The sequence below is a fragment of the Balaenoptera borealis genome, assembly GCF_965194805.1.
Source record: "Balaenoptera borealis genome assembly, chromosome: 3".
NCBI lineage: Eukaryota > Metazoa > Chordata > Mammalia > Artiodactyla > Balaenopteridae > Balaenoptera > Balaenoptera borealis.
This window is the reverse complement of record NC_138866.1, coordinates 102,986,290-103,012,570: the sequence shown is the minus strand read 5'-3', so window position 1 is coordinate 103,012,570 and position 26,281 is coordinate 102,986,290. Positions and strand designations below refer to the sequence as shown.

The following is a 26,281-nucleotide window of genomic DNA, read 5'->3' as shown; positions in this document are numbered from 1 at the left end:
TTGTAGTAAAAGTCAAATGAAAACTTATCTTTATTCAATTCTTGGTTCCATAATAAAATTCCATTTTAAAATCATGCCAATTAAACATACTCTCAATATCTTCATCATCAGAATAAGCAGAAGTTCACATGTGTATCTGGCTTTGCCTGCTAAAGCCTACTCTTATATCATCTTTGAAAAATATCCAAAATACACTTTTCCTTTATTGCCAAAATTCATTAAGGGACTAAAAGGAAATAAGTCAGACATTATTAAGTCATAAGTTATTTATTTTCTATACATTTGGCAAAGTTTTTTGAAGCTATACTTTATGAATTAAAAATTCACAATGGGATATTTTTCTCCTAAAAGACACCCAGTTGATTCCTAGAAAGACTTTTCTCTTATCATCTCAAATTTACCAATATCTTTCAATAATACAGAGTTTGAATAATTATCACCTTAATTTCTAATGAAACTAAACTGCCTGAAATCCATGAGAATGTTCAAGAAAAGCACTGGTTATTTTTACCTATATGGGAATATAATACCTTCCACAGATATTCTGGAATTTTATTTAACATTTTTCAAGTAGATATAAAGACAGTCACCTAAATTGTACCAGACATCCATTTCTCCACTCAGGGTCCTCACTTCTACAATTGTTTGTCCCAGAAAATCATCTGACTCCTTTTTGAAATGTTGCTTCACTCTGGATTTAATGTCATCATCTTCATCCCACACTCTGACTTTGATTCGATCTGTGGAGTTATGGCACTCACTGAAAATAGATGTGGATAAGTTAACAACCATTGATAACTTCTCTAAATGGCATCTGATGTTAGCAACTTGTTTTAAATCTATCTAAGCCAGAAAGGCATAGTATATCACATAGTAAATAAGATTTCCCGCAGACTATTCCACCCATGGGATGTTGCAGGTATCAGGGATATTGAAAAAAAGTTGTGATAGTTAACTAATGTTAATAAGGGAAAATCCTACCCCATTCCATTCTATTTCCTTTAACTGAACTGGACATAATCAAATATGGATCAGAAATCTTTGGGATATTTTGTCTAAGGTATATTTCCTATTTGCAATAGTTATCTATGACAACATGTCCATGCTCAGAAAATTCTGTACCATAAAGATAACTTAATTGCAATGGGTGTTGAGGAAGTGGACATCACAGAGTCCGACTGATCAGCTAAAAATCCCAGTAAGCATGTAAGATATTGTTAGATCAAATCATCACATATGGATGCCCAGCATCTGTAAACACTCTCCTTCCATTTTGGCTCCATTTCTCCTTATGTTCCTCGTCTTCTCAAGACAAGCTAGACCAAATACATTCTTAGATGCCTTTGTAGTTAAGGTCCAGATACTTGACCTGCATTCAAGCAAGATCTGAACTCAAATTGAGCAAAGCGAGCCAGTGACTGTATCGTGGGGTTTTGCTCTTTCGGCAACAGTGGTGGTGGTCTCTTGTACTTTATTGTAGAGTCTCCAGTATTCAGTCCTGAGGGACAAAGAATTTTTTTTTTTTTATAAATTTATTTATTTATTTTTGGCTGTGTTGGGTCTTCGTTTCTGTGCGAGGGCTTTCTCTAGTTGCGGCAAGCGGGGACCACTCTTCATCGCGGTGCGCGGGCCTCTCACTATCGCGGCCTCTCTTGTTGCGGAGCACAGGCTCCAGACGCGCAGGCTCAGTAGTTGTGGCTCATGGGCCCAGTTGCTCCGTGGCATGTGGGATCTTCCCAGACCAGAGCTCGAACCCATGTCCCCTGCATTGGCAGGCAGATTCTCAACCACTGCGCCACCAGGGAAGCCCGGGACAAAGTATTGATCAATGGTGGCAATGGTGTTTTCTCCAAAGAAACCCCATGATATAATTGGACATTGTTTCTGCACAGTAGATTTAGAGGTGAGCATTTGGAACTCTCCAAAAATTCCTGAGTGACCTAAGAGTCTATGAAATAAAATTTTTTTCTGTATAAGCTAATTAGAGTAGACTCCGTTGTTTGCAACTAAGAATACTGATCAATGTAATAATTATTAAAGAATGAAGGGAGCTGCAATAATAGGACTTAAAATGTGGAATTGACTCTGTGGAGGAGATGATGAGGGCAAACAGTGAAGATTTAATTACCTCAGGCTCGAAAGCTAATGCATTTTGAAATGCAGTAGCGAAAGAGCTAGTCAAACTGTTGCTTGCTATGCTTTGGAACTGTGACCACATGCCAACTGAAGCTTTTTTATTAGTGTGAATGGTAGGAATAAAATTCAGAATATTGGCATGTGCGTATTAAATCTTGCCGCTTTCAAAAGTGTACTGTGGTAGAGATGCACTCAAACTAGAGCTAGACAGTCTCTAAGCAGAGATGCAAGGGAGCACAGCTACCTTTACCTACAAGCAGAGGCTCACTGTGCTTGTGTCCTGCAATATAAATTGACTGAGAATATCATAATTTGGAACCTTGGAGGGTTGAGAACAGCCAGCTGCTTCTGTATACAAAATGTATGTATACAAGCAGAGGTTTCTGAGTGCAACTTCAAAAACGTACAAAACTGTTGCCCCAGGGTGTTTCAAACACTTTCCTTTAGGAAGTCTCTAAGTGACAATGAAGGGGAACTTAGTGGCAAAGATCAGATTAATGGTGTTGCACCCTGGCACGCAGTTTTGCAGGGGCTGAGGTGGCAGCCATTAGGTTAAGAGTGAGGAATTGGTCAGAACAAAGGAGTCAGTAGCAACAAGTTACATTTTCCAGGCTGATGTGGTTACTCATAAAATGGTCTTGAAACTCACCTCCTGGAAGCCTGGTAAAATTTCCAGAGCATGGTATTTCCAAATGTGCCTCAGGCTCCCTACAGCTGTATTTAAAGTAATTTCTGGGTCCTTGAACTCACAGCGAAAGGAAATGGACTCCAGGTTGAACCTCTTCCCAGCTAGGAAGACCATTTACCTGGATTTCCTGGGATGGTCCCAATTTATGGTTTTATAGATATGCAATGCCTTTTAATTCTTTCTGGAGCCCTCTTTCTTTTACTTTCATTTTAGTAGGCATTGGCACATTGGTCAAGGAAGGTCTCCCCAGATGTAGAACCAAGGACTTGGAGAAAAAAGATAAAAGAAATTCACCAAGAAACAAGTACCAGGGCCTCCAGATTGGCTAGCCAAGTAACTACTTCTGCTGCTAGCATCAGGAAGTCCTGAGTAACCCACCCAGCAGGACTCTATATTTGCTATGAACCACCGACAGTCATATATTTTCTACATTCCCTCTTACTGAATAAGACTTTTTAAATTGCTATTATCCTATTTTCTTCTCTCTCCACAGTAATACATTGGGAATGTTAGAAGAAGATGACTTGTCTTTAATTTATAGACCTAAGGATCACAAAGAACCAAACCTGGAGCTGATGGAGAGATTACCCAAAGATCCTAGACTTCAAGCTAAATACAGTAACTGGATATAATTTGGGGATTACCTGCCTTGGAAGGCAGAGGATGAATTCATTTTATTTAAAGTACAGAGAAAGATATAAATATTGTGTATAAATATAGAATGCTCAGAGAGGTGGAAGGTGACAGATACAGTAAGTTCATTCACTCAACAACCTTTTAAGCCCTCCTTCCCTTTCCTGCTTTTGTGAAATATCCCAGTCTCCCTTGCAAATAGAGATGACCACTTGACATAGTTCTGCCAATGAGATACAAGCAAAAATCTTCTGGCCCTGTCTATTTTGTTCTCTTCTTTTATTACTCTGGAACATGCATGTAGAACATCCTTCACTAAAGATGATAAAACAGGAAGATAGATTTAGCTTTTTTCTTCAATGGAATAATTGAGTTACCAAACTAGCCCTCAAATGCCTATACCTGGAATTCTTGTTGAATGAAAAAAATAAATCTCTTTTTGACTAAGACACAATCATGGCTTAATGTGAAGCTGAATAAAATTCTAATTGAATCAGTGGGAAAGTAATTAAAAATCTACCAAGTTCATTTTGTTTGATTATATATTAAATGATTTAAAATGTTTAATTTATTAACTCTTACTATTTTTGTACTTGCTGTTTCATTCCTTAACTATTTAACATGTGTTTCACAAACCTTGACTTTTATGAAAATATAAAGGTTTGCAGTTTAGATGGGAAACTGGAGGCTTATGTAGGAAAATTTGACAGAAAGAAATATTTTTACACACAAGGGAAAAGTCTATCACATAAAATAGAGAGAAAAAGCATACTCCCATTAAATCTTACTCCACTAGATCATTCCTCACCTGATTAATTAGCTAACAAAGACTCCTGGTTTAGTTCACCAGCTTGTGATTTGGCCTTTCTATAAGAAGAGCATAAGATATTTTACTGCATGAACTCTTGGTAAATAAAATAAGTATTGTTAAAGCCATTTGCTTTGTAGTTGTTTTTTTTTTTTAACTAAAAAACAATCTGCATCTTAAAGAGTATTTCATGTGTCTAATTTTGTGTTTTTTCATTGTTAAAGAGAGGAATGGTTTGGTTTCCATGGGAATAAGTTATTTTATTCTTTCCTAAATTAAAGCAAAGCATTTCCCCCTTCTGGACTCAGAATTATTGTGTGTGTTTGTGTTCTGTTTTTTCTTTATTTTTGTTTTCAATTCACAGTTACCCTAGCTCTGTACAGCCAATCACTACTTGACCAATTTTCTTTTGGCAGCCATCCAAAAGACTAATTTCCTTATAATTATTTATTCCAAATTTGCAAATGGTCTCACTGCAAACATTTTTAGATTTAGAGTTTCCTGGATATGGCCCAAATACATATCTCCTATAATTAAGGCAAAACAAAAAAAAAAAGACAAAAAGCAAATTAAAAAAACAAATAAAAACAAACCCCAAACCCACTTCTTACCCAATTTATCAGAGTTCAACCTATTCTGAGAAGGACTGCTTTACCTAGAGAAATGCCCATTAGTTTCATAAAGCTAATAAAGCCTGATTTCAATGGAACAATGAGCTGTTGCTCAAGCAGTCATCCTCTGATGGGAAGTCATTACAAAACTAGTATATGAGCAAATGACCATTCAAAAATGAGAACTGTACCTATAGTCAAGCTAGTTCTAATGAAGCAACTAAAATACATCTCACACAGCAACTATATCAGAAAAAAAGCCAATAGTAAATGATGTTGCCATTAAAAATCATGTTCTTTAAGAGTTTATAAAATTCTAGCTATATATTTTAAGTATAACAAATGAAATTTCTATAATATTTTAATGCTATTATAACAGATTTTGTTAATAGACACATTAGTAAGAGATATTAAATATATGTGTTTTTATATACATATATATCCATATGTGTATGTATATATATATGCATTGAAATAAGCTGTAAGGTTATATGTCAAAATATAGGTGGTAAAATTAGTGAAAAATTTTATTTTATTCTTTATATTTTCCTATTACAATCAACAAAATTGTATTTTAAAATATCTAGTAATTGTAAATAATCTCATTTCAACTCAAGCTGGAAGGCAGGGCATTGATTGAGAAAATCATCAGCCAGAAACCTGCAAGAGCCATCCTTAGGCAAAGCAGCAGCAGCCTTTCAAACAGTGATTGAATTCTCTAGTTACAGCTTAATTCCTTAAACACTGATCCACCAAATGGAAATATGTGAGACACTTGATGTGCACATTTCCTCTCAGTGATTTATTACGAATTATGTAACCCACTTCCATCACAGTGTAGGTGTCTTGTTATTGAATCAAGAGCCCTAACCGTATTATCTTTTAATTGCATTATAGCAGAGAGACAAACTCTAAGTTCAAAACCCAGTGCCAGTGCACAGCGACTTTTCCCACTGCATTTATCAAGGACAATTTAATTATGGGAATTAGGATGGAAAAAAACCCACTGGTCCTCAATGTTTTACTTTTGTTTAAGATTTTCTGAGGGTATTCTATGTAGTAATTAGACGTTGTAGATCCATTCTATTAATCAATGGCATGGAAGACAAAAGAATGAGAATAAGAAATAAATTATATTATTAGAGGTACTTTTGTAAAAGAAAAGGAGCTGAAGAGGAATTCATATGCTGACATTTAAGGATTGGTTGAATGAAGTCCTAGTACTGTAATAGGTCAGAGAACCAAAGAACAAAGTATGATCTTATAAGATATACCAATTTTCCTGCCCCACCTTCTAGCCCCACAGTTAGACCATCAATACCTCAAAGTCCTGTATTCTATTTTTATATCTAATGTTTCCTTCCCAGGTACTAATGTTGCAGATAAATTTATTTTAATAGCTGTTTTGAGAATTATTCAATATTAAATATTACAAAATTTAATTATGTTAAAATAATAAAGGTAAGAAACTTGCTTGTTTAGAAAAATACTTTGTCCATTTTGCTGTGCAAAGAGAGAACACTTAGGGAGAGAGATCAGAAAACAGGAAGATCTATATTATATCACTTTTAGGTGGAATCTAAAAAACTGAACTAATACAAACAGAGAGCAAAATAATGGTTACCAGGGGCTGGAAGGTGGGGAAATAGGAGAGATGTCGTTTAGGAGTACAAAATAGTCGATAAATAAGTCCTAGAGATCTAATGCACAATATAGTGAATACAGACAACAATATTATATTAATCACCAAACTTGCTAAGAGACTAGATCTTAATTATTCCCACGACAAAAGAGGTAATGGTAATCATGTGATGTGATAGAGGAACTAGTTAATGCTACAATGGCAATCATACTATAATATACAAATGTAACAAATCAACATATTGTTCCTTAAATTTACACAGTGCTATATGCCAAATATAATTTAAAAAGAAACAACACGTAGAAAACAGGAGAATCAAATTACTCTTTCAAAAAATAGGAGAAATGTATATGCATGCGAGTGTTTGTGTGTGTGTGTGTGTGCGTTCAATAGGGATGGTTTCTACTCACCACCTCTTTGGTTCACCACATGTTTTTCCCAACTCAGACCCTTTGTTCATTGTGTTTCTTAGAGCAAGGATGTCTTTTCCCTACTCCTCCACCTAATAAACACTTACCTGTCTTTCAAAACCCAGATAAAATATCACCTCTGTGTGAAACTTCCCTAAGAAAAATTTTTCCAAACCCTACTACCTACAGCAAATAGATATGAAAAAACTGCTTACCAAAAACATAAGAGAAATATCATAGGTCACAGTAATCAACATGGAATCTTCTTTATTGTTGCTCATTAACTATTACAAATGTGCATATTCCAATTAGTGGTTAATTATGCAGCTGAAATCTAACCATTTGCTTTAAGTTGGAAATAAGATCCACTTTGGATATATGTTTGACATTTATTAGACATGTGATTAAAGGTATTATCTTTCCAAATCTGATTTTTCTTTAAGTGGTGACATGCATGTTTTTCTTAAACTAACTTGTCCATAGATAAAGAAGCTGCACAGCAAAAGATAATGTAACTGTAAGAAGCCAAGGACAGTGTATGTTGCCATTGGTCTGTGGTTGTCCTATTCTAGCTCTAATATTCCAAGGTCTATGATTCATAGAATAAGTTATGCCTTTTTCATTTTACTTTCAAGGCCAATGTGTATAAGGCATGATGGAGTAACAGAACAAACTTGGAAAAAGATCTGCCTGATTCAAATTCAAATTTGAGCCACTTACTAGCAATATGACTTTGGGCAAGTTATGCAATTGCACTGAGCCTCCATGCCCAATCTATAAAACTAGAACATCGATAATGATCTTCTAAACGTGATTAAATATATAAAAAAACACAGAACTATGCTGGGCACTTAGCAGGCTTTAATTAGATCTAGCTAACTAATGCAGCTAAGTACATCATTCAAACATATAAATATATTTTGCCTTTAACAGCCATGGACAAGTTACTGCAAATATATAAAACAGGGACATTTTTAAGTAGCCTAATTATCAGAACACTGAAAATTAAATAATTGACATATATTGATATAATAAAATTTTATTCAACTATTAAAAACACTGTTTTAGGTGAAGATTTATTTCAGGGGTCTCTATTCTGTTCCATTGATCTATATATGTCTGTCTTTATTATAGTACCACACTGTTTCTGTTACTGTAGATTTGTATTATTTTTCCCCATAACAAACTTTTAAGTGTACAGTACAGTATTGTTGGATACAGGTACATGGTTTATAGCAGATCCCAGAACTTCTCTTGCTTAATTAAGACTCCGTGCCTACTATTTACAATAGCCAGGACATGGAAGCAACCTACGTGTCCATCAACAGATGAATGGATAAAGAAGATGTGGCACATGTATACAATGGAATATAACTCAGCCATAAAAAGGAACGAAATTGAGTTATTTGTAGTGAGGTGGATGGACCTAGGGTCTGTCGTACAGAATGAAGTAAGTCATAAAGAGAAAATTAAATACCGTATGCTAACACATATATATGGAATCTAAAAAAAAAAAAATGTTTCTGAAGAACCTAGGGGCAGGACAGTAATAAAGACAAAGACATAGACATAGAGAATGGACTTGAGGACAGGGGGAGGGGGAAGGGTAAGCTGAGACGAAGTGAGAAAGTGGCATTGACATATATACACTACCAAATGTCAAATAAATAGCTAGAGGGAAGCTGCCGCATAGCACAGGGAGATCAGCTCAGTGTTCTGTGACCACCTAGAGGGGTGGGATAGGGAGGGTGGGAGGGAGACACAAGAGAGAGGGGATATAGGGATATATACATACATATAGCTGATTCACTATGTTATGCAGCAGCAACTGACACAATAATGTAAAGCAAGTATACTCCAATAAAGATGTTAAAAAAAAAAAGAAAACTCTGTGCCTATTGATTAGTAACTCCCCATTTCTCCCTCTCTCCAGCCCACAGAAACCACCATTCTAGTCTTTAATTCTGTGAATATGATGATTTTAGATACCTCATATAAGTGGAATAATGCAGTATTTGTCTTTCTGTAACTGGCTTAGCATAACATCCTCAAGGTTCATCCCTACTGTCACATATTGCAGAATTTCCTTCTTTTGTAAGGATGAATAATACCCCATTGCATGTATATAACACATTTTCTTTATTCATTCACCTGTCACTGGACATTTAGGTTGTTTCCACATCTTGGCTGTTGTGAATAATGCTGGGCTTGGAAGTGCTAATATCTCTTTGAGATTCTGATCTCAATTCTTTGGAATATATACCCAGAACTGAGATTGCTGGATCAATGGTAGTTCTATTTTCAAACGTTTGAGTAAACTCCATACTGGTTCCCATAGCAGATGTACCATTTTGCATGCCCACCAATAGTGTACAAAGGTTCACAAAATGGGAAAAGACAGATAGGAACTGGGACCACAGAGGAAGGTCCCATCCAACAGAAGCTTGAATCATGAAGGAAACCCACACATCACTGGTGATGCTGTCCAAGTCAGAGAGAGAAGGAAAAAAAAATACTCAGGCTTCTCCTATCCTCCCACCTTTGATCTTATTGCAGTGCTTCCTCATGGCCAAACCTAGTGGGCAGGGAAGTCTAGGAAAGGTAGCCTTTAGAGTTCAGTTCCCTGAGATAAAGAACACAACAAAGACATTTCAGGGAATAAATGGTATAGCAAACAGGTAAATGACCAGCACATATGCTAAACTCATGTAGAAAATGCCATAAAGAAACACGTAATACTATACACTTGGTTTGAAGTGTTTGTTTCTCTCTCTTACTCCTTTTAGCATTGCCGTGCCTTTCCCTAAGAGGTCTTAACATTTGCATCTTCATAGATAAAACCCTTTAATGCTGAAAGCATTTTTCTAGAGTGTATCATTTAACTTCCTTATTTCAGGAAAGGAAACTGATAAAAAGAGAATAATAAACATTTTTGCACTAGGTAACACAATGAGTGATTTGGAAAGAAAATTATGAGTATAAAAATGCTTTGAAAAAATAATAGTACTTTATAAATATAAACCATTTTATTATCATTAATGTTATATAGTCACTCTGTATAAGCATATGGATGCTTTAAAACTTTTTAAAAATACTGTTTTTCAGAAAGATGGAGCATCTCTCTTCCAATTTCCACTGCAATAAGCACAATTCACATTATCACATATTTGTATTCAGTGCCCTACTTTACTCAATGAATGTTATTGTCAATATTTTAACAGAAAGATATTGCTTAGTGTTAGTTTTTACCTTTAAAAGGTTTGATACTTGATCTATATAATTGTGTTTAATTTTAATTGAATGTTTATAAATGCAGGATTATACTCTACATACCATTTAGCATCTTCACTTTTTAAATTTAATATATCATGTCCATCCTGACATATACACATATACATCATTCTTTCTAATGATTATATGATATATTCCATTATATGGATGTTTCCTAATTGAATTCATCCCCTATAGATAGTAGATGGGTATTTAGGTGGTTTCCAATATCTTACTGTACTGCCATACAGAATGCTTTGTATGTATATCTTTATGAACTTATAAAAATATTCTAGTCTGACAAATTATTAAAAGTGGATTTTTTAGGTTGGAAGTCATGTCAGTTACATACACATCTGTATACAGATAGATACACACACACACACACAATTACTAAAATATCTTGCAGAAAGCATATATGTGCTTACACTACACCTGTTTCTCTATATTTTCATTAGTACTGAGTACTAATTACTTTTCAATCTTTGCTAATCAGAAAGCTGAAATATGCCTTCTCCTATTATATTGACTTTTAGGGAGTCCATCTGTTATACATTAAATTAAATATGAAAAAAAAATGAAATATGTATGTACAACATTTGTGCAAAATTTTCCTCTTTCCCACACCAGTCCAAGTGAAAAGGAGAAAAAAAAAAAAAAAGAATGAAAAGTGCCCTCCCCCACCATATATCAAAGAGACCTCTAAAGAGCTTATGATTATTTCTTGCCAGAGAAAAAGGGTTAAAATAAATAGCCAGAATCTGTACCTGGCAAGAGAACAGAATCAGTCAGCATGCTTTTTTATAGGCACTTAAGTGGCCTTTCTCTGAGAGGTTCCCCTTCACTCTTTGCTAGAAAAGAACAGCTGCTATTCTCCTGAGAAACTCTGAAGCAATGATGGGAGTGTCAGTGGCAAGCTGCAGTTACATCAGTTGCCTGACCAGACCTTATCTGAACACCACACTTGAATCAGAAGCAGCGATGATAAAGGTAAATACTATTAACTAACACACCTCTCATTCCAAACATCAGCAACACAGCAACAGTGCACAGGCTAGTGGAAAACTTTTGCACTAATCACCAAGGAATTGCTAAAAAAGAGAAGGAACATTAGGAAATCCTACCATCCAATTAACTTTTCCACTTAAATCTAAGCTCAACCAATTATCAGGAATGGAGCAGTTATGCCTAAGAATTCATAAATAGTAATGTTGGGTATACTTCAGACCTCTCTGGACTCTTTTGCTAGATGTTATGGAAAATACAAAGAGATAGAATTCAAAAAGAAAAAAAAAACCAAGTTGCCACACAAACACACAAAAAACCACTTGACAGCACCTGTGTTATTTTGGCAATGGTGCTCATCAACAGTAGCTACCCTTCATCATTAAAATGTAAACTCAAGTGTCTTGAAAATTAGAGTTCGATCTACATAATTATGAACATTTAGCCAAAAATTTAGATGAAAAATACATCTATTTGAATGTTTTCAAACTTCCAAAAGAACACAACTTGATCAACTATAGACATAGCTTAAGTTAAAAAGGTACAAAAAACACTATCCTCCAGATGATATAAAGGTATGACTGATTATTCAGATAGAATTCATTTCAACAGAAGATATTACTTTAGGTTAAACCATATGAAATTGCCATTTTTGTAGGTCAAAAGAGTTGACCATCAGCAATTTCATATGGCTTAGCCTAGTAATGACTAGTTCCATACAACAAAATCTTGTTTGTGTCCTAGTTGAACGTCCACTTTGTACTTGGCAAGTACAAGAAATTTTATGAAATTAAAAAACTAGTGCGTTCACAAAACCTAGTCTGATCATTAGTCAAGATACTGAAGAAATTAGTGGTGGTGGTGTGACAGGGAAAATAAAGAAAAGTACCAAATAACAAAGAGAGTCAAGATTTCCTAAATTGGATGTATTTGAGAATGGTACTGATCCTAGGGGGGCCACTTAAATACTACTGTGAAACATTTTTCAAGAAACTCAGTCACTCCTCAGGGGACTTCCTCATCCCTCCCCCACCAGACAATGGATTAATTTTGTCTATTCAAGGAAATCTCAAGATCTTAAGCCCATGTGAGAATATTATCCTGACCTTAAAGTAGGCAGCAGTCAAAACTTCTGGCTATTAAAGAATTTCTTGAGGTTCTAGAAAGATAAGATCCATATTCATCAGGGACAGTAGATAAATAAAGAGGATAAGATTTTACATAATAGGAGAAAAGATGTAGGGTGCCAGCATTTTAAAAAGGGCACAGTAGAAGCCAGGCAAGACTGTTAGAGGTCTAAGGTCAAGGACAGACGGCCATAGATGGTAAGGAAAGCTAGCCAGGTGTGTAGATAGCATTCACAGAAGAGCTACTCTTGAGTTGCACTGATCCTCTTTCCATAAATGTAAAATCTTCTAGGGAGACTGACTCTTTCTGCTTGCCCACTGGCTATTACCTGTACTAAAGCATGCCTCATTCTAGAGTAGTGCACAGCCTCTGAAATCTCCTGGAAAGGCAGTGCATAAAAGTATCAGCGACTTAACTTTCCCTACCATTCCCCAGAAATTTACCATTTCTCCACAACTTTACTCCTGTATTACGAAATAGTCTGGGTTCTAATCACTTAGTTTCATTTCAACCTTTGTGACTAAATATACAACTGAAAAATAAACTTAGACTAGTCATTTCAATTACTTGTAGGAACAAAGCAAGGTATAAACAATAGCTTAAAATCAAACATTTAATTAAGCATGCTTTAAATCATGTTAAATACAGCCCTTATATTATCAGTGTTGAAAAAAGAGTGTCTCCTTCTTTGAAGGAATTTTCCCAATACATGAACTTAATTATTTGGCAATGGTAAAGTTTCATAAAGTAATATACCTATGATGTCAGAAAAGGTCTTAGATATCATCTTCAGATAAAAACACATGTTAAATGTCCCCTCAGAATTAGTGGTAGTTTTCCATCCTGTGCTTTCATAATTTTATCCATAGTTCTGTGAGGACAGATCGAAAAAGGATGACAAAAATCTAGTCTTAGTAAAAGCTCAAGAAGTTATTCTACTGCTTATTTCAGTGCTTTAAGTCAAAATGCATTGTGTCCCCTTTATTGTCCCTTCAATCAATTCCAACTCTAATCAAAAGCATCATCAAAAGTAACATATCATGAAGACTAAAGGCATTGGTAAGGTTTCATCAGGCAGGAAAACATATACTGGTGATGCTAGTAAAAAAGTAAATGCTTGACCGTTGCAACGTCATGCCGGCCTCTGCTCCCGCAGGCTCGCCCTGCATTCTGTACTCCTCCCTCCCCACAGCCTGAGTGAGCCAGAGACCCCGAATCAGTTGCTACTTTACCCTGTTCTGTCTGGGCGGGAACAGACGCCCTCAGGCGACCTACACGCAGAGGCAGGGCCAAATACAAAGCTGAACCCCAGGAGCTGGGCGAACGAAGAAGAGAAAGGGAAATTTCTCCATGCAGCCTCAGGAGCAGCGGATTAAATCTCCACAGTCAACTTGATGTACCCTGCATCTGTGGAATACGTGAATAGACAATGAAACATCCCAAAAGAGAGGCGGTGGACTTTGGGAGCAACTGTAGACTTGGAGTTCGCTTTCTGCATCTAATTTGTTTCTGGTTTTATGTTTATCTTAGTTTAGTGTTTAGAGCTTATTATCACTGGTAGACTTCTTTATTGATTTGGTTGCACTCTTCTTTTTTATATATATATATATATTTTTTTTCCTTTTTCTCTTTTTGTGAGTGTGTATGTGTATGCTTCTTTGTGTGATTATGTCTGTATAGCTTTGCTTTTGCCATTTGTCCTAGGGTTATTTCTGTCCTTTTTTTTTTTTTTTTTAGTATAGTTTTTAGCTCTTGTTATCATTGGTGGATTTGTTTTTTGGTTTGGTTGCTCTCTTTCTTTCTTTTTTTAATTAATTTTTAATTTTTTAATTTTCAATAATTTTTAAAATTTTAATAACTTTATTTTTCTCTTTCTTTTCTTTATTTCTTTCCTTCCTTCCTTCCTTCCTTTCTCTCTCTCTCTCTCTTTCTTTCTTTCTCACCCTTTTCTTCTGAGCCGTGTGGCTGACAGGGTCTTGGTGCTCCAGCCAGGTGTCAGGCCTGAGACCCTGAGGTGGGAGAGCCAAGTTCAGGACATTGGTCCACCACAGACCTCCAAGCACCATGTAATATCAAATGGAGAAAGCTCTCCCAGAGACCTCCATCTCAACGTTAAGACCCAGCTCCACTCAACGACCAGCAATCTACAGTGCTGGACACCCTATGTCAAACAACTAGCAAGACAGGAACACAACCCCACCTGTTAGCAGAGAGGCAGCATAAAATCATGATAAGTTCACAGACACCCCAAAACAGACCACCGGACGTGGTCCTGCCCACCAGAAAGACAAGATCCAGACTCATCCACCAGAACACAGGCACCAGTCCCCTCCACCAGGAGGCCTACACAACCCAATGAACCAACCTTACCCACTGGGAGAAGACACGAAAAACAACAGAAACTACGAACCTGCAGCCTGCGAAAAGGAGACCCCAAACACAGTAAGTTAAGCAAAATGAGAAGACGGAGAAACACACAGCAGATAAAGGAGCAAGGTAAAAACCCACCAGAGCAAACAAATGAAGAGGAAATAGGCAGCCTACCTGAAAAAGAATTCACAGTAATGATAGTAAAGATGTTCCAAAATCTTGGAAATACAATGGAGAAAATGCAAGAAACGTTTAACAAGGAGCTAGAAGACCGAAAGAGCAAACAAACAATGATGGACTCAAAAAAATGAAATTAAAAATTCTCTAGAAGAAATCAATATCAGAATAACTGAGGCAGAAGAATGGATAAGAAACCTGGAAGAGAAAATAGTGGAAATAACTACTGTAGAGCAGAATAAAGAAAAAAGAATGAAAAGAATTGAGGACACTCTCAGAGACCTCTGGGACAACATTAAATGCACCAACATTCTAATTATTGGGGTCCCAGAAGAAGAAGAGATAAAGAAAGGGACTGAGAAAATATTTGAAGAGATTATAGTTGACAACTTCCCTTATATGGGAAAGGAAGTAGTCAATCAAGTCCAGGAAGTACAGAGAGCCCCATGCAGGATAAAACCAAGGACAAACATGCCAAGACACATATTAATCAAACTATCAAAAATTATATACAAAGAAAAAATATTAAAAGCAGCAAGGGAAAAACAACAAATAACATACAAGGGAATCCCCATAAAGTTAACAGCTGATCTTTCAGCAGAAACTCTGCAAGCAAGAAGGGAGTGGCAGGACATATTTAAAGTGATGAAAGGGAAAAACCTACAATCAAGATTACTCTACCCAGCAAGGATCTCATTCAGATTCGATGGAGAAATCAAAAGCTTTACAGACAAGCAAAAGCTAAGAGAATTCAGCACCACCAAACCAGCTCTACAACAAATGCTAAAGGAACTTCTCTAGACAGGAAACACAAGAGAAGGAAAAGACTTACAATAACAAACCCAAAACAATTAAGAAAATGGTAATAGGAACACACATATTGATAACTACCTTAACAGTAAGTGGATTAAATGCTCCAACCCAAAAACACAGACTAGCTGAATGGAAACAAAAACAAGACCCATATATATGTTGTCTACAAGAGACCCACTTCAGACCTAGAGACACATACAGACTGAAAATTAGGTGATGGAAAAAGATATTCCATGCAAATGGAAATCAAAAGAAAGCTGGGGTAGCAATTCTCATATCAGACAAAATAGACTTTAAAATAAAGACTATTACAAGAGACAAAGAAGGACCTATGTAATGATCAAGGGATCAATCCAAGAAGAAGTTATAACAATTGTAAATATTTATGCACCCAACATAGGAGCACCTCAATACAAAAGGCAAATGCTAACAGCCATAAAAGGGGAAATTGACAGTAACACAATCTTAGTAGGGGATTTTAACACCCCACTTTCACCAATGGACAGATCATCCAAAATGAAAATAAATAAGGAAACACAAGCTTTAAATGTTGCATTAAACAAGATGGACTTAATTGATATTTATAGGGCATTCCAACCAAAAACAACAGATATACTTTCTTCTCAAGTGCTCATGGAACATTCTCCAGGATAGATCATATCTTGGGTCACAAATCAAGTCCTGGTAAATTTAAGAAAAGTGAAATTCTATCACGTATCTTTTCCAATCACAACACTATGAGACTAGATAGCAATTACAGGAAAAAAATCTGTGAAAAATACAAACACATGGAGGCTAAACAATACGCTAGTAAATAACCAAGAGATCACTGAAGAAATCAAAGAGGAAACCAAAAAACACCTACAAACAAATGACAATGAAAACACGACGATCCAAAACCTATGGGATGCAGCAAAAGCAGTTCTAAAAGGGAAGTTTATAGTAATACAATCCTACCTCAAGGAACAAGAAACATCTCAAAGAAACAACCTAACCTTATACCTAAAGCAATTAGAGAAAGAAGAACAAAAACCCCCAAAGTTAGGAGAATGAAAAAAATCATAAACATCTGATCAGAAATAAATGAAAAAGAAATGAAGGAAACGATAGCAAAGATCAACAAAACTAAAAGCTTGTTCTTTGAGACTATAAACAAACTTGATAAACCATTAGCCAGACTCATCAAGAAAAAAAGGGAGAAGACTCAAAGTAATAGAATTGAAATGAAGAAGTAACAACTGACACTTCAGAAATACAAAGGATCATGAGAGATTACTCAAGCAACTATATGCCAATAAAATGGACAATCCGGAAGAAATGGACAAATTCTTAGAAAAGCACAACCTTCCGAGACTGAACCAGGAAGAAATAGAAAATATAAACAGACCAATTACAAGCACTGAAATTGATAGTGTGATTAAAAATCTTCCAACGAACAAAACCCCAGGAACAGATGCCTTCACAGGCAAATTCTATCAAACATTTAGACAAGAGCTAACACCTCTCCTTCTCAAACTCTTCCAAAATATAGTAGAGGGAAGAACACTCCCACACTCCTACAAGGTCACCATCACCCTGATATCAAAACCAGACAAAGATGTCACAAAGAATGAAAATGACCGGCCAATAATACTGATGAACATTGATGCAAAAATCCTCAACAAAATACTAGCAAACTAGCAAAAAAAATCCAACAGCACATTAAAAGGATCATACACCATGATCAAGTGGGGTTTATCCCAGGAATGCAGGGATTCTTCAATATATGCAAATTAATCAATGTGATACACCATATTAACAAATTGAAGGAGAAAAACCATATGATCATCTCAATAGATGCAGAAAAAGCTTTCAACAAAATTCAACACCCATTTCAGATAAAAACCCTCCAGAAAGTAGGCATAGAGGGAACTTACCTCAATATAATAAAGGCCATATATAACAAACCCATAGCCAACATCATTCTCAATGGTGAAAATCTGAAACCATTTCCACTAAGATCAATAACAAGACAAGGTTGCCCACTCTTACCACTATTATTCAACATAGTTTTGGAAGTTTTAGCCACAGCAATCAGAGAAGAAAAAGAAATAAAAGGAATCCAAATCAGAAAAGAAGTAAAGCTGTCTCTGTTTGCAGATGACATGATACTATACATAGAGAATCCTAAAACTGCCACCAGAAAACTGCTAGAGCTAATTAATGAATATGGTAAAGTTGCAGGATACAAAATTAATGCACAGAAATCTCTTGCATTCCTATACACTAATGATGAAAAATCTGAAAGAGAAATTATGGAAACACTCCCATTTACCATTGCAACAAAAAGAATAAAATACCTAGGAATAAACCTACCTAAGGAGACAAAAGACCTGCATGCAGAAAACTATAAGACACGGATGAAAGAAATTAAAGATGATACCAACAGATGGAGAGATATACCATGTTCTTGGATTGGAAGAATCAACATTGTGAAAATGAGTATACTACCCAAAGCAATCTACAGATTCAATGCAATCCCTATCAAATTACCAATGGCATTTTTTACGGAGCTAGAACAAATCATCATAAAATTTGTATGGAGACACAAAAGACCCCGAATAGCCAAAGCGTCTTTAGGCAAAAAAATGGAGCTGGAGGAATCAGACTCCCTGACTTCAGACTATACTACAAAGCTACAGTAATCAAGACAATATGGTACTGGCACAAAAACAAAAACATAGATCAATGAAACAAGATAGAAAGCCCAGAGATTAACCCACGCACCTATGGTCAACTAATCTATGACAAAGGAGGCAAAGATATACAACGGAGAAAAGACAGTCTCTTCAATAAGTGGTGCTGGGAAAACTGGACAGCTACATGTAAAAGAATGAAATTAGAATACTCCCTAACACCATACACAAACTCAAAATGGATTAGAGACCTAAATATAAGACTGGACACTATAAAACTCTTAGAGGAAAACATAGGAAGAACACTCTTTGACATAAATCACAGTAAGATCTTTTATGATCCACCTCCTAGAGTAATGGAAATAAAAACAAAAATAAACAAGTGGGACCTAATGAAACTTCAAAGCTTTTGCACAGCAAAGGAAACCATAAACAAGACGAAAAGACAACCCTCAGAATGGGAGAAAATATTTGCAAATGAATCAACGGACAAAGGATTAATCTCCAAAATATATAAACAGCTCATTCAGCTCAATATCAAAGAAAAAAACATCCCAATCCAAAAATGGGCAGAAGACCTAAATAGACATTTCTCCAAAGAAGACATACAGACGGCCACGAAGCACATGAAAAGATGCTCAACATCACTAATTATTAGAGAAATGCAAATCAAAACTACAATGAGGTATCACCTCACTCCTGTTAGAATGGGCATCATCAGAAAATCTACAAACAACAAATGCTGGAGAGGGTGTGGAGAAAAGGGAAACCTCTTGCACTGTTGGTGGGAATGTAAATTGATACAGCCACTATGGAGAACAATATGGAGGTTCCTTAAAAAACTAAAAATAGAATTACCATATGACCCAGCAATCCCACTACTGGGCATATACCCAGAGAAAACCGTAATTCAAAAAGACACATGCACCCGAATGTTCATTGCAGCACTATTTACAATAGCCAGGTCATGGAAGCAACCTAAATGCCCATCAACAGACGAATGGATAAAGAAGGTGTGGTACATATATACAATGGAATATTACTCAGCCATAAAAAGGAACGAAATTGAGTTATTTGTTGAGACGTGGATGGATCTAGAGACTGTCATACAGAGTGAAGTAAGTCAGAAAGAGAAAAACAAATATCGTATATTAATGCATGTATGCGGAACCTAGAAAAATGGTACAGATGAGCCAGTTTGCAGGGCAGAAGTTGAGACACAGATGTAGAGAATGGACATATGGACACCAAGGGGGGAAAACTGCGGTGAGGTGGGGATGGTGGTGTGCTGAATTGGGCGATTGGGACTGACATGTATACACTGATGTGTATAAAACTGATGCCTAATAAGAACCTGCAGTATAAAAAAACAAACAAAACAACTAATAAAAAAAAAAAAAAAGAAGAAAAGAAGAAGTATAACCGTCACTGTTTGCAGATGACATGATACTATACATAGAGAATCCTAAAGATGCTACCAGAAAACTACTAGAGGTAATCAATGAATTTGGTAAAGTAGCAGGAGACAAAATTAATGCACAGAAATCCCTTGCATTCCTATACACTAATGATGAAATATCTGAAAGTGGAATTAAGGAAACACTCCCATTTACCATTGCAACAAAAAGAATAAAATACCTAGGAATAAACCTACATAAGGAGACAAAAGACCTGTATGCAGAAAACTATAAGACACTGATGAAAGAAATTAAAGATGATACAAACAGATGGAGAAATATACCATGTTCTTTGATTAGAAGAATCAACATTGTGAAAATGACTATACTACCCAAAGCAATGTACAGATTCAATGTAATCCCTATCAAACTACTGATGGCATTTTTCACAGAACTAGAACAAAAAATTTCACAATTTGTATGGAAACACAAAAGGCCCCAAATAGCCAAAGCAATCTTGACAGCAAACAACGGAGCTGGAGGAATCAGGCTCCCTGACTTCAGACTATACTACAAAGCTACAGTAATCAAGACAGTATGGTACTGGCACAGAAACAGAAATATAGAACAATGGAACAGGATAGAAAGCCCAGAGATAAACCCCCACATATATGGTCACTTTATCTTTGATAAAGGTGGCAAGAATATACAATGGAGAAAAGACAGCCTCTTCAATAAGTAGTGCTGGGAAAACTGGACAGCTACATGTAAAAGAATGAAATTAGAAACACTCCTTAACACCATACACAAAAATCAACTCAAAATGGATTAAAGACCTAAATGTAAGGCCAGACACTATAAAACTCTTAGAGGAAGACATAGGCATCTTGCTATTTTTTATTTTCCCCATTTTTATCCTATTTTCCCTTTTATCTGCTTTTTCAATTATTTTTTATAACTGAATTTTATCTACTTTGTTGTCATATTAGCTATTAATTCTTTTGTTTTGTCATTGAAGTTGTTACTTTAGTATGCATATTTAAGTTATCACAATCTACAAATGTTTTATACCCTTTAATATACAGTGTAAGAACCTTATAATGGTATATTTTCAGTTTTGTCCCCTAGACCTTTATGCAATCATTATCATATATTTTAGTTATTGCATTAACAACTCAGGAATAAATTATTATTTTTGTTTTAATACTGACCAATCTTTTAAATAAATCTAAATAAAATATAAGAGCCTAATATATATGTCAGTGAGGTTAGTATTTCCAGAGTTCATTCTTTTTCATGCCTTTATATAGATCCATATTTTCCTCTGGCATCACATTTCTTCTGCCTGAGAAACTTCTCTTAATATTTTTTGTAGTGCCAGTCAGAAGGAAAGGAATTCTTTTAGCTTTCGTATGTATGGAAAGCCTTTATTTTGACTTTGTATGTTTTAAACCACTTTGTTGCCTTTGTTTTTGAAGAGTGTTTTCTCTGTGTTTAGAACTCTAGTTTGACAGTTTTTGTTTCAATAATTAAAAGATGTTGCTCCATTGTACTACTGGTTACACCATTTCTGAGGCCATCTTTATTTTTCTTTCTCTGTGTACAGTGTGTCTTTTTTCTCTGAAAGCTTTCATGATTTCCTTTTCTTCACTGGTTTGGAGCAATTTGACTATGTTGTGTTGGTGTACTTTTTTCATGTATCTTATGCTTGAGATTCATTGAGCTTCTTGAACCTTTGGGTTTATAATTTTGATCAAATTTGGGAAAAGAAAGTCCATTATTTCCTCGGATACTTTTTATACCCATCTTCCTTTCTTCTCCTTTAGGGGATTCCGATTAGATGATTTTTGGCTGCTTGAACCAGTCTCAACTGTTCTGTTTATTCTTTGTAATTTTCTATATGTTTCATCTCATGTTTTTTATTATTATGTCTTTAAGAGAAATAATCTTTTCTTCTGCAATATTTAATCTGCTGTCATTCCTATTCAGTGTACTTTCCATTGTACACAATGTACTTTTCATTTCTAGAAGTTCATTTTCAGTCTTTTGTAAAAAATATCTTCCATATCTTCACTTCTCTGTTTTCACATTGGGTTTTTTGTACTGGGTTTTCCCTGGATCTCTTTGGGTGGTTGTTTTGAATGATTGGCACTAGTAAGGGAATGAGATAGTGTGGAAAGGGCATTTACTGTGGTAATAGAAGATGAGGATAAGAGTCTTGGTTCTTTTACTTTCCTTGTTTGGATGAATTCTTTAGCAACAATCTGTTTCCCTCTCTGAGTCTTAGCTTTCTTATTTATAAAATTACAATAACAACAACAACAACAGTAATGACAATGCTTCATAAGGTAGTTGAGAAGTGTAATACATGTGGTAGCAGTTAAGATACAGTAAATGGTTACACAAATATCAGTGACTATAATTATGATGATACTTGCAGTGATTTGGGTTTTAGATTTTTCTTCCTAGTCATTATATCTCAATAAGGTGATTACTTATCTAGAATTTCTTTCATCCAATATTATCTTGTTTTACACACCCTTTACATAGAGATAAACGTTCTATTGTCAAGCTCAGCCAGGATGGCAGGACCAAGCAGAACTGTCCATTCTCCCCTAACTTCCTAGCATTGACTCTCTTCCTAGCTGATATGAGTCTCAGCACAGTCTCCCCGCCAATTAGAATGAGAACTCTGTAAGAGGAAGCAACTATTGTTCATATTTACCTCAATGTCTGTAGCATCTAGGAGAGTTCCTCACATGTAAATATTTGTTGAAAGAATTATTTTTCTAAAGAGGGTTGGAGCTGGTACTGACACACACAAAAAATGCCCAGGAAGTTGGACTTTACATTGTAGGGTTCTAAGTCAGTAGAGATCTGCACATTTCCAATTTGGCTAGGGATAGTACCAGCATGTGAGACTCCTTTCTCTGCCTTCAAAATGGTTGGTCCACATGTGGGGCACATCCCAGAGGTGGGGGGATGAACCAAATCGAGGTTGGCTGGCTATAGTGCTTGGGTCTTGAAAATGTTACATAAATCCAGATGACTGTAAGTACCTTTACTTACAGTCTCCATATATATTCTACTCAGGGGGAATTGGTTCAATCCATAAGCTCAAATTAGTCACGAGGAGACCACCCACAACTTGCATGGTTTGTTTCACAACGAGGAATTGGGCTAATTGCTTAAAAATGCAAAGAAACTTCCTGGAGGCAAACTGTGAGCAGGAGAGGTAGGAAACACATGACCTTAGTGCTAAGGCTATTACGAACCACATGGAAGCTAATTAATGAAAAGCTATTGATTAGAGATCAGGAATCAGACTGGAGTACAGAGCCGGGAGGAAAGAAGGGAGGGGAAGGGACAGAAGGAGGGACAGTGACAGATGAGAGGCAGACAGGGAGAGGGAGAGACAGAGAGAGAGAGGAGAAAAAATATGATGGAGGGGCAGAGATGGAGAAAAACAGGTAGAGATGGACAAACATCAGAGAAAAATAGAGAAAATAAACGGGCATAATAATTTCTGTCCTTTTGGAGTTCTACTGTTTGGCTTTTCCTGGATTCCTGCAAAGGCTTTCTGTAATACAATTTGTTTCCTCCTAATTCTTTTTCTATGGACCGGTTTAAATGTAGACCCTTTCTTCCCACCAAGAGGGATCTCTACAGAATAGACCCCATTGCCCCAAGAGTTTGCTGTTTGTAATTTAACTGCTCCCTAAAGATTTGGGGGATTTTGTTTGAATTCCAGTTGATCCTCAGTTTAAAACTAAGTAAAGTATATGGCCCTCTGTATCTCAGCCTATAGAATATCACAGCACTATCTCCAAGGATCTGTCCTGATCCAAAATTTTATGGTTTGCTGACTATAAATCAATTCTTTTTGGTGGCCCTAAGTTCATACTTCATTGAATTCTGTCCAGACCTCTTTCCATACACCTTCCTCTCCTTATTAACCCTTAAGTTCTGGTATGAATTATTCATGAAGTAGGTGCTAGTCTATTGGCTCTGCTGTATATGGATGAGTAATGGCTCAACCTCGTTTACTAAGTGAAAGGCAGTATTGGTTATTATATCCTCCTGTTGCCAGGCATATTCACAATGTAGACAATGATAAGTAAACAAATTTGTAAGCCCGTAAAGTGTGACTAAACTCCTTCTTGCTTTAGACAATCATGGGACTATCTTCTTGACAAATGACTTCCTGATGCATCATTGTAAGCTAGCTCAGATGACTGAGGAAATGCTCCCTTCCCACGTAGCCCAGGAAAGGCATCTGTTAGTAATCCAGGCAATAAATCAAATCCTTGATTACATTCAGGCTGTCATTTTAAAATATTAACCTGCCATGCTCTGAAGACATTTGTATTTAACTGTAGCATTTAAATGTTATCTCCTATGGAGCTTAGTTTATGCTTAATTCATACTCAGCCCTGGGCTGAGCAGCACATGGCACAGTGGAGAGCCTTGGGCCTGAGGCACTCAGCGTGCCACCCCATCTGGGTAGCTGTGAATGCAACATGGGTGGCATATGCTTCAAAGGGCCAAGGCAATCACACCTCTGTAAATAACAGCATTATGAATTTTGGGTGCTTATGTGTTAAAAGAGCTTTCGTGTACACTACCTCTTAACAATAACTTCACTGAGTCAAGGTGGGGAATACTTTTTGTGCACAATGCCCACTGTGAAACTGAGATTCAAAGAGGTTGAGGGGTTTCCTGGAGGTCAAGAAGCATGCTGGATCCAGAACAGTTCTGGAACTCAGGTTTATAAACTTGAAGGCCAGACAGCTTTTGGGTATAAGATGAAATTACTCAAGTCAGCACTTTCCATGGACCCAGTACAGTGCTTTGCATATAAAGGACACTCAGGAAATGCAGGTGGAATTTAACTGATACCCCACAAAGCAAGTGAAGCTGGTTGTTCAGTCAATACACGAGTAGAATGTTTAAACACCACTGCCATGCCTATTCAACACCACCATGAATAAATGAGGGCATGTCCACACTCCTACCACAGGCATTGTATTGACTAGACTCTCTGTTATTAAAATAACTCTTTACTCCAATGGTTAATATTGACACCAATCAAAAAAAGATAGCCAATACATACCTGCTGCTGCCCCTCCAGGAGGGAATCAGCATATTTTGTTTTTATTTCCTATGTTAGCAAAAGTGAGGCACCAAGGATCAACTGTAGAGTTCTCTAGAAAGCATAGTATCAACACATATATAAAATTTAAGCCTTCTAACTACAAAATGTCTTATTCAAATGGGCAGACTATACTGCCATTTTCTCTCTAGAACCCACTGGGAGAGACTGACTCCTTTTCCTCCTGAGGGAATGGTTTATGCTAAGCATAACCATTTCTTTAATTGTAGCACAGGAAAATAAATTGGGCCATAATTAATTATGAAATGATCGAATCCATAACTTACTAGGATCCAAGAGCAAAGATAAGGAGCACGTTAGATTTACGTAACACTATATCATTTTCAAAGTGCTTTCATATAGATTAGCGTAATTAATTCTTATGTGATATTTTAAAAATTACACATGTTTACAACCCCTCCTACCCCACATTTCTGCAAGGGCTTAATTGGTCATGTCTCTGTTCTCTGTAAACACTGTCCAGAGTGCCGCATTCTAGAATCACACATCCACAGTCTTTTGAAGATTAAAATTTCAAACTTCTTTTTTTAACCCATGGCAAGAGAGGTAAAATTAAAATTGAAATTACTTAGTATTAATCTTTTGAGGGCATCGAAGTGCCATTAGTGGGGGAACAATTAGGCTTTCAAACAAAAAAAAATTGAAAAATTACTTCATCTGCATTTTTGTCTTACCAGCTTTGTGACTGCCTGCCTGGTTCAGGTCAAGTGCACTTTTTCCAGAGGAAGAGTCTGAATGTGGGAAAAGACACACCTCTTTATTTCTACTTGCATCTTATTTTTGCCTTCACAATAGGGGGCTGCTTTGTAGTCTTGGCTCTACTATAACCTGTCTAAGATTTGATTTTCTCATCAGTAAAATGAGGGAGTTGGATAAAACCATGTCTCAAAACTTCGCCCAGTTTCAATTCTCTAAATGCTTCTTTCAGCAATACTTCCTTCCTACAGCACCTTGTTCATCAGACTCCTCTTGGCCTCACTATCCAGGTTGGAACCTTTTCGGTATGAAAGTATTACTGCCATTTCTGCTCTAAGTCCTGAATCTCGGCACAAAGGATATGATCATGTTATTAATGCTACTAATTGTAAAAATACAACTGCCATTTTGAATATGCTTAACAAGTGACAAAAGCTCTATATACATTATCTCAACAAATATATCAGTCCTGGGAAGTACGTATTATCCCATTTTCTCCATATTAGAAAAGCTAAAGCTCAGAATTGAAGCAAATTGCCCAAAATGCAAACTAAAGCCATACGATGAATAAGCCATCCTATTTTCAGAATGTCAGGACACATTTTTACACTCCGGTTCACAGGGCAGAACTGTCAGGGTAGTGGGAGGC

At 36.2% G+C, this 26,281-nt stretch overlaps 1 protein-coding gene across 1 annotated transcript in view; it reads right to left on the bottom strand.

The window, feature by feature from the left end:
* UNC13C (unc-13 homolog C) overlaps positions 1-26,281 on the bottom strand; it is a 632,162-nt gene that overhangs the window by 331,763 nt on the left and 274,118 nt on the right. Inside the window, exon 10 of the mRNA XM_082388208.1 lies at positions 591-760. Within this exon, the coding sequence (XP_082244334.1) occupies positions 591-760 (170 nt within the window). The remainder of the gene's footprint in view (positions 1-590; positions 761-26,281) is intronic.